This window comes from Neoarius graeffei, chromosome 13 (assembly GCF_027579695.1).
Source record: "Neoarius graeffei isolate fNeoGra1 chromosome 13, fNeoGra1.pri, whole genome shotgun sequence".
Classification (NCBI taxonomy): Eukaryota; Metazoa; Chordata; class Actinopteri; order Siluriformes; family Ariidae; genus Neoarius; species Neoarius graeffei.
In genome coordinates this window covers 51,328,805-51,339,199 of record NC_083581.1, presented here as the reverse complement: position 1 = coordinate 51,339,199, position 10,395 = coordinate 51,328,805, and the positions used below count along the sequence as shown (strand labels likewise).

General features: G+C 40.9%; 1 protein-coding gene across 8 annotated transcripts in view; it reads right to left on the bottom strand.

Moving 5' to 3' along the window:
- The window catches only part of sulf2b (sulfatase 2b), a 292,990-nt gene that overhangs the window by 80,801 nt on the left and 201,794 nt on the right, over positions 1-10,395 (bottom strand). For all 8 annotated transcript variants that reach the window (XM_060937992.1, XM_060937995.1, XM_060937993.1 and 5 more), the window contains one exon: positions 511-750. In XM_060937992.1, the coding sequence (XP_060793975.1) occupies positions 511-750 (240 nt within the window). The remainder of the gene's footprint in view (positions 1-510; positions 751-10,395) is intronic.

Below are 10,395 nucleotides of genomic sequence, written 5' to 3'. Positions count from 1 at the left end.
AATATCAAATAACCAGCAATGCCAAAAAAAAAGACAAAATACAGTTATTTAATTCAATGGTACATCTGCTCATTAATGTTAACGAACTAGCGAGATATTTCCAGATAGAAACTGAACCAAAACAAGTGTAGTCAACCCTTTCTGTTTCTTTTTTCATTTTATTGTTTTATGTTTAACTCATGTGGACTGCTTCTAATTACAAGTGATTTACAAATTCGAAAACGAAATGTCTTTGCTATTGCATGTCCTGTACAATGCATACACATTTCTCAAATGTTTTGTGCAATTAAGTAACTGCACAATAACATGAAAACATCACAGTTGATTTTTTTTGCAGTTTGAGAAAGTAGCTTCAGTTTAGTTCATTTGTTCTTTCTTACTCCCTCATAGTGTAGCTAGCTACTTTCTGCAGTTATAATTACAAGTTACATTTGTAAATTAGCTTGTGTGTGTGTGTGTGTGTGTGTGTGTGTGTGTGTGTGTGTGTGTGTGTGTGTGTGTGAGACAGACCTGTCCTGTAGCCTGTGTTGTTGAGATAGACTCCAAAGGTGCGTGGCTCATGCTGGGCCTGCCAGCTGGGGGACGAGCAGTTCTCGTTGTTCGTGTACGTGTTGTGGTTGTGTGCGTATTTGCCCGTCAGGACGGATGAGCGTGATGGGCAGCACATTGGTGTTGTCACAAAAGCATTGGAAAAGTGGGTGCCACCCTGCTCCATGATCCGCCGTGTCTTATTCATCGCCTGCATGGAGCCTGAGAGACAGAGAGAGAGAGAGATTAGTTTGATTTATATTGAATATTAAAGGAAAACATAGTGTTTCTTGATCTGTAATAATTACAGTTAGGTCCATATATATTTGGACACTGACACAAATTTTGTTTTTTTTTTTACCTGTTTACTGAAGCATATTCGAGTTATAGTTATATAATGGACATAGGCATAAAGTCCAGACTTTCAGCTTTCATTTGAGGGTATCCACATTAAAATTGGATGAAGGGTTTAGGAGTTTCAGCTCCTTAACATGTGCCACCCTGTTTTTAAAGGGACCAAAAGTAATTGGACAATTGACTCAAAAGGCTATTTCATGGGCAGGTGTGGGCAATTCCTTCGTTATGTCATTCTCAATTAAGCAGATAAAAGGCCTGGAGTTGATTTGAGGTGTGGTGCTTGCATTTGGAAGATTTTGCTGTGAAGAAAACATGCGGTCAAAGGAGCTCTCCATGCAGGTGAAACAAGCCATCCTTAAGCTGCGAAACCAGAAAAAAACCATCCGAGAAATTGCTACAATATTAGGAGTGGCAAAATCTACAGTTTGGTACATCCTGAGAAAGAAAGAAAGCACTGGTGAACTCATCAATGCAAAAAGACCTGGATGCCCACAGAAGACAACAGTGGTGGATGATCACAGAATAATTTCCATGGTGAAGAGAAACCCCTGCACAACAGCCAACCAAGTGAACAACACTCTCCAGGAGGTAGGCGTATCAATATCCAAATCTACCATAAAGAGAAGACTGTATGAAAGTAAATACAGAGGGTTCACTGCACGGTGCAAGCCACTCATAAGCCTTAAGAATAAAAAGGCTAGATTGGACTTTGCTAAAAAACATCTAAAAAAGCCAGCACAGTTCTGGAAGAACATTCTTTGGACAGATGAAACCAAGATCAACCTCGACCAGCATGATGGAAAGAAAAAAATATGGCAAAGGTGTGGTACAGCTCATGATCCAAAGCATACCACATCATCTGTAAAACATGGTGGAGGCAGTGTGATGGCTTGGGCATGCATGGCTGCCAGTGGCACTGGGTCACTAGTGTTTATTGATGATGTGACACAGGACAGAAGCAGCCGGATGAATTCTGAGGTATTCAGAGACGTACTGTGTGCTCAAATCCAGGCAAATGCAGCCAAACTGATTAGTCGGCGTTTCATAATACAGATGGACAATGACCCAAAACATAAAGCCAAAGCAACCCAGGAGTTTATAAAAGCAAAGAAGTGGAATATTCTTGAATGGCCAAGTCAGTCACCTGATCTCACCCCAATTGAGCATGCATTTCACTTGTTAAAGACTAAACTTCAGACAGAAAGGCCCACAAACAAACAGCAACTGAAAACCGCTGCAGTAAAGGCCTGGCAGAGCATTAAAAAGGAGGAAACACAGCGTCTGGTGATGTCCATGAGTTCAAGACTTCAGGCAGTCATTGCCAACAAAGGGTTTTCAACCAAGTATTATAAATGAACATTTTATTTACAATTATTTAATTTGTCCAATTACTTTTGAGCCCCTGAAATGAAGGGATTGTATTTAAAAAAATGCTTTAGTTCCTCACATTTTTATGCAATCATTTTGTTCAACCCACTGAATTAAAGCTGAAAGTCTGAACTTCAACTGCATCTGAATTGTTTTGTTCAAAATTCATTGTGGTAATGTACAGAACCAAAATTAGAAAAATGTTGTCTCTGTCCAAATATTTATGGACCTAACTGTATATTACTTCAATTTAATTATGCAATGAATCTCACTAGTTTCTTTGATTTCAGGCAGTTGTATACGTTTTTAGCACAGCAAGTAGCACTGCTGTTCAGCTCTGTCGATTTTCATCAACAGAACATATGCATAAAATCATGTAGATACAAATCAAGAGCTTCAGTTAATGTTCACTTCAAACATCAGAATGGGAAAAATTGTGATCTCTGTGACTTTCACTGTGGCATGGGTGTTGGTTTCAGCCAGATGGACTGGTTTGAGTGTTTCAGAAACTGCTGATCTTCTGGGGTTTTCACACACAACAGTCTGTAGAGTTTACACAGAATGGTGGGAAAAACAAAAAACACTGAGTGAGCGACAGTTCTGTGGGTGGAAACGTCTTGTTGATAAGAGAGGTCAGAGGAAAATGGCCAGATTAGTTCATATAAACACTCTTTACAACTGTGGTGAGCAGAAAAGCATCTGAGCATGCAGCAGCAGAAGAGCACACTGGGTTCCACTCCTGCAGCCAAGAACAGGAATCTTAGAAACAAGAACATATTCCTATTAAAGTGTCTGGTGAGTGTAGGCTTTTTTTTTTTTTAATTAATCAATTAATTAATAAATTTATTATTATTATTATTATTATTATTATTATTATTATTATTATTATTATTAATTTATTTAAAACAGAGTTATGGTAGTTTAAATAAAATATGGACCAGGGGAGGGGAGTAATATTCCCAGAAAAAAAAACTCAGTATTTCCAAGTTTATGACTTTAATCTTGGAAATTCTGAGTTTTTTCTCGTAAATGTGTCTACAAACAAAGGACCTCTCAGACATAACCAAAAGTCACAAATTATTCAGCTAATTATCTGGATGATGCATACTCTCTCTCTCACACACACACACACACACACACACACACACACACACACACACACACACACACACACACACACACACACACAAACCACTCATTAACAAAAGGGGATTGTTGAAGAAAGTCAGTTGAATAAATACATCCATTGATCGGTTCATTGGGTTTGCATGAGAGCGTCTTCAGTCCTTTCTCTCAGAATGAGTTACTATCACATGCTGTCAAGTGACACCATATGCACGGTCAACTTTAATGCTCTTTCACATGATGGAGGCAGATGTGTGTGTGTGTGTGTGTGTGTGTGTGTGTGTGTGTGTGTGTGTGTGTGTGTGTATAAAAGTGTCAGACTCTATGCAGAATGAAATCGAGAATATGAATTGGTGAGATGTCGGCTCGATAGGCTCTGAAAAGAAATTCAGTTACAAAACAGATCAGCAAGAGTTTATTAGACCTCCATCTGAGTCTCTGGTTCTGGCTCAGGCTCTTTCTCCCAGTCAGACTCCACCCCTTCCCTCAAACACACACACACACACACACAATATGGATGGTCTGGATTGATGCACACAGAGACAGAGAGCCTGGCTCCACTTGGCCTTTTCTCAAACCTCTGCAAATCCATACTCAAAGGCCAATACACACACACACACACACACACACACACACACACACACACACACACACACACACACACATCACTTACAATGGTTAGCAGTACGGATCCTTTAAAATTGAAGTTCACCTTGACATTTCAGACCCATCCCCCCACCCTCAACACACAAGAGAAGAGAAGACGAGTCTATAAAAGTACTTTCACACTTACAAGAGACAAGTAGTGATCATGATGCTGGTTTGAGTGTGTGTGTGTGTGTGTGTGTGTGTGGTGACAGTACGCTCCATTTCTCGTCGTCCAGCACTAAACACAACAGGGACTTTCCTCTCTAATTGTATTGGTGTGTCAGAGATCTAGAAGATCCAAAGATACCTCTGTGTCACAGAATAGAATATGTCTGTAGCCTGAATTACTCATTGTACACACAGACATCTCCCCCCCCCCCCCCCCCCACACACACACACACACACACAGGGCTAAGAGCCTTCCTCAGCCCCTTAAAGCAATATTTAATTTTCAATACCACTCTTCTTTTCTTCCTATTAAAATAATCCCATTAAAACATCATCTTCTTCACTAATTCATTCATTTATTCATTCACTCTTCGATAAGTGTTTTATCCTGATCAGGGTCATGGTCTGGGAATACATCTTGGATGGGACACCAGTTCATCGCATGGCCCCATGCACACACACTTTCACACATTTGTTCAAATGATGTTTTTTGGGTGGGACAAAAAACAGAGGACCGAGGAAACCCATATGGACATGGGGAGGACATGCAATAACGTGAACTCAGGATCAAACCTGGGAACCTGGAACTGTGTGGAAACAACTACCATGCACCACCTATTACCTATTATTATTATGGCCCTTTTCCACTACCCTTTTTCAGCTCACTTCAGCTCGCTTCAGCTCACTTCAGCCCGACACGGCTCGCGTTTCGACTACCAAAGAACAGCACGACTCGGCTTGCTTCAGCCCTGCTTAGCCCCTAAAACTCGCACGGTTTTGGAGTGGGGCTGAAGCGAGCCAAAGCAAGCCGAGTGAGGCTGGGGGCGTGAGCAGACACTCCCCTGTGTACTGATTGGTGAGGAGGAGTGTCCTCACATGCCCACACACGCCCCGCGAGCACGCTGGGATCTGTAAACACCGTAAACCCGGAAGAAGAATAATTACGAATTACGAGAATTTCTGAAGCCTTATGTGCCTCGCCTCATCTATACGCTCTTGCCAGTATCTGTTGGCATTGTCGGTGACAACAAGCCACAGCACCAAGACCAGCAACACTAACGACTCCATGTCCTCCATGTTTATTGTTTACTATTCGGGTCGTGAGACTACCGCTTAAAAGGTCACTGATGTCACTGTTTGCGCTGCTTAACGACATCATGTGACGTCCACCCACTTTCGCTAACTCCACCCAATGTGTCCACCCACTTCCAGCCAGCACGGTTCAGCGCGGTTGTAGTCGAAATGCAACTCCAACAGCCCCGTTCAGCTCGACTCAGCCCAACTCAGCACGGCACGGCTCAGCCCAACTCAGCCGCGTTTGTAGTGGAAAAGCGGCATTAGTAGTAGTAGGAGGAGGAGGAGAAGGAAGAGGAGGATTATACTAATAATATTAGTAATACAATTAATATTACATTACAGGCATTTAGCAGACGCTCTTATCCTTATCTTATAGAGCAACGTACAACATTCCCAGTTGGGGATTAGGTGCCTTGCTCAAGGGCACTTCAGCCATTCCTGCTCGTCCAGGGAATCAAACTGGCAACCTTTTAGTCCCAAAGCTGCTTCTCTAACCATTAGGCCATGGTCAATATTCATTTTATATTTTGTTTCAGTGCTAAACACAGTGAAAATACCACAGTGAATTCTTGACTGCATCATTTTCCAAACATTATTCACGTTTTAAACCAATTAAAGGTATTATATTGTCTAAGTGACTCTGCATTAACATTTTAATGCTTGAGGTAGCCCTGTTTATCCTTTACTATTTCTCATAAACAAGTCAGGATATTTTCAAGAGTCGATTATTCTTGGCGAGATGTTTTGTGGTTTTATCAGATCACGATAAGGGGAAGGTGCTGAGCACACAAGCATAGCAGGAAACTGGGATCATACTTGGAGTATCCTTAACTGAACTGCTTGCTCTAGATAACGTGGGATAGAATTGCATCCTTTTGCGTACTGCTCAAATAAGTTCAGTATCTCAACATTGTTGAAATATTCAAACACATGAAATGAAATGCTCTGAATAAATGTGAATAGAAATAATGACTTTTTCTTCAACCTCAGAATGAAAAACAATGGACCTCAGGAGTGCTCATGGTTCCTACAGAGCAGCCTCCTCCTGAAAGAGGACAAGCACTGCAACCGTGCTATAACACCCTCTTTTACTATGAACTTTCGCATATAACGAACTAAGTTCATGTCCCCCTCCTTTAATGACAATGAGTCGGAGTCTTCCAAAAAAAAAAAAATTGCTGAGCCATGTGCTTCTTTTTCCACCAGAGGCAAAAAAAAAAGTAATCAAGTCTGCAGTCAATTTAACAATCCATATTAACACCATAAAACAAAGGCTTAACTCTCTTAGGTGTGAATCACTAACAATTATCGAGAACAGCAATCATTGACTTCAAAAAATCCTTTAAGAGGACTTTATTTTACAAGCTGAAAGCAGTTTTACTCGAGTCTTTACTCCATAAGCACTATTGTCATAGCTATGTGTAAACATAAGATACTCTCCGTCTGTCAGAAAATGCAGGCGATAGACGGCTGTAATGCCTGGAAGAGTTTTATTTAAAAACATGCTGACAAATAGATCCAAATTAGTCATCAAAATCAGAGTCAAGAAACAGGCAATGGTCAAGCGAGGCACAGACTGATATCAAACGTGGAGACAAAGGGCAAAATACAAAATACAAAACAGAGTCGGAAACCAGAATATTAACACAGTGCTACAAAAGGCTTGGTAATGTGAGACGCAAAGTACAGCACGTATACTTCGCAAAATCTGTGTGTAGTGAAAGTCCTTATAAGTGTGCGCTGTGATTGCTCTCTAATCTGGAACAGGTGCATGGTCAAGCGAGGCACAGACTGATATCAAACATGGAGACAAAGGGCAAAATACAAAATACAAAACAGAGTCGGAAATCAGAATATCAACACAGTGCCACAAAAGGCTTGGTAATGTGAGACGCAAAGTACAGCACGTATACTTCGCAAAATCTGTGTGTAGTGAACGTCCTTATAAGTGTGTGCTGTGATTGCTCTCTAATCTGGAACAGGTGCATGGTCAAGCGAGGCACAGACTGATATCAAATGTGGAGACAAAGGGCAAAATACAAAATACAAAACAGAGTCGGAAATCAGAATATCAACACAGTGCCACAAAAGGCTTGGTAATGTGAGACACAAAGTACAGCACGTATACTTCGCAAAATCTGTGTGTAGTGAAAGGCCTTATAAGTGTGCGCTGTGATTGCTCTCTAATCTGGAACAGGTGCATGGTCAAGTGAGGCACAGATTGATATCAAACGTGGAGACAAAGGGCAAAATACAAAATACAAAACAGAGTCGGAAATCAGAATATCAACACAGTGCCACAAAAGGCTTGGTAATGTGAGACACAAAGTACAGCACGTATACTTCGCAAAATCTGTGTGTAGTGAAAGGCCTTATAAGTGTGCGCTGTGATTGCTCTCTAATCTGGAACAGGTGCATGGTAATTAGTCTTAACTGCACTGCATGTGTATATGTGAGTAGCAGTCCTAGCTGTGCACGAACATATCATCATTGAAGACAAACTTTATATCCCGGACTGTCTAAAGTGTAGTGAGAAAGCAACAAGTTGGTCGAAAGAATATGCTATCGTGAAAAATTCAAATTCAACTTTTAAAGCAAAAGAAAAAGAACTCTGAGACTTCATCTGTAACTCCAATCAACATGATGGGCTGAAAAGAAAGATGTGGTAAGTGAATGACGGCGAGCATGACTTATTTCGCTTACTTAACAGTGACTCATTTCCTTTACTTTGTAAGTAATGTAAGTGAATTAAGCGTAAATATAAATTAAACACAGTTGATCTTGTTTTACATAAGAGTGAGTGTTTGGTGTGACAAGTGGGTCCATTTCAGTACAACCCCGATTCCAAAAAAGTTGGGACAAAGTACAAATTGTAAATAAAAACGGAATGCAATTATTTACAAATCTCAAAAACTGATATTGTATTCACAATAGAACATAGACAACATATCAAATGTCGAAAGTGAGACATTTTGAAATTTCATGCCAAATATTGGCTCATTTGAAATTTCATGACAGCAACACATCTCAAAAAAGTTGGGACAGGGGCAATAAGAGGCTGGAAAAGTTAAAGGTACAAAAAAGGAACAGCTGGAGGACCAAATTGCAACTCATTAGGTCAATTGGCAATAGGTCATTAACATGACTGGGTATAAAAAGAGCATCTTGGAGTGGCAGCGGCTCTCAGAAGTAAAGATGGGAAGAGGATCACCAATCCCCCTAATTCTGCGCCGACAAATAGTGGAGCAATATCAGAAAGGAGTTTGACAGTGTAAAATTGCAGAGTTTGAACATATCATCATCATCTACAGTGCATAATATCATCAAAAGATTCAGAGAATCTGGAAGAATCTCTGTGCGTAAGGGTGAAAGCTGGAAAACCATACTGGGTGCCCGTGATCTTCGGGCCCTTAGACGGCACTGCATCACATACAGGCATGCTTCTGTATGGGAAATCACAAAATGGGCTCAGGAATATTTCCAGAGAACATTATCTGTGAACACAATTCACCGTGCCATCCGCCGTTGCCAGCTAAAACTCTATAGTTCAAAGAAGAAGTCGTATCTAAACATGATCCAGAAGCGCAGACGTCTTCTCTGGGCCAAGGCTCATTTAAAATGGACTGTGGCAAAGTGGAAAACTGTTCTGTGGTCAGACGAATCAAAATTTGAAGTTCTTTATGGAACTCAGGGACGCTGTGTCATTCGGACTAAAGAGGAGAAGGACGACCCAAGTTGTTATCAGCGCTCAGTTCAGAAGCCTGCATCTCTGATGGTATGGGGTTGCATTAGTGCATGTGGCATGGACAGTTTACACATCTGGAAAGACACCATCAATGCTGAAAGGTATATCCAGGTTCTAGAGCAACATATGCTCCCATCCAGACGACGTCTCTTTCAGGGAAGACCTTGCATTTTCCAACATGACAATGCCAAACCACATACTGCATCAATTACAGCATCATGGCTGCGTAGAAGAAGGGTCCGGGTACTGAACTGGCCAGCCTGCAGTCCAGATCTTTCACCCATAGAAAACATTTGGTGCATCATAAAACGGAAGATGCGACAAAAAAGACCTAAGACAGTTGAGCAACTAGAATCCTACATTAGACAAGAATGGGTTAACATTCCTATCCCTAAACTTGAGCAACTTGTCTCCTCAGTCCCCAGACGTTTACAGACTGTTGTAAAGAGAAAAGGGGATGTCTCACAGTGGTAAACATGGCCTTGTCCCAACTTTTTTTGAGATGTGTTGTTGTCATGAAATTTAAAATCACCTAATTTTTCTCTTTAAATTATACGTTTTCTCAGTTTAAACATTTGATATGTCATCTATGTTCTATTCTGAATAAAATATGGAATTTTGAAACTTCCACATCATTGCATTCCGTTTTTATTTACAATTTGTACTTTGTCCCAACTTTTTTGGAATCGGGGTTGTATTATGAACCTTTGGGGATAGCAAACTATTTGGACGTCCCCTAAGGAGTTCGTTATAGCAGGGTTGCAGTGTACTATGAAAAACTCACGTTTTATCTGGAGTGCCTTCCAATCCACAAACTCTGAATTAAGACGACCCAGTCAGATTCTTTAGGGCTGCCAATTTCAGATGAAACATTTGCTTCAACAAGCCGCTCAGATCTGGCTCCCTTTTCTATGTCACAAGGGGAGCTCATTAGAGCTATGCCTCTCCCTTATCTGAGAATGCTTCAGAACTGCCATTGTGAATGAATATTCATGAGGAAAGTGCTACCTAATTGGCTGGCAGAAGGGGGGGAGGGGGAACGTGAGCAGTGGCTCATTATCATTTAAAGGAACAGGCACTCAAACCAGCTGTCTTGAGCAGGCCTGTTTAGACAGAGTGAGAAGGGAGCTGTGATGATTTATTCTTGTGGTATTTTGACCAAAGCATACAACAGACATTTTATTAAGACCTCAGGGAACTGTCTCAACTTGTGGAAAAGGGGTATAATAATATGTCACCTTTAAGAAGCTTCCTCTAGTTGTGAGAAATATTTCACAGAAGTGATGGGTGTCAATCACTAATTTAATCATATCATCTCTAGCCGCTTCATCCTGTTCTACAGGGTCGCAGGCAAGCTGGAGCCTATCCCAGCTGACTAT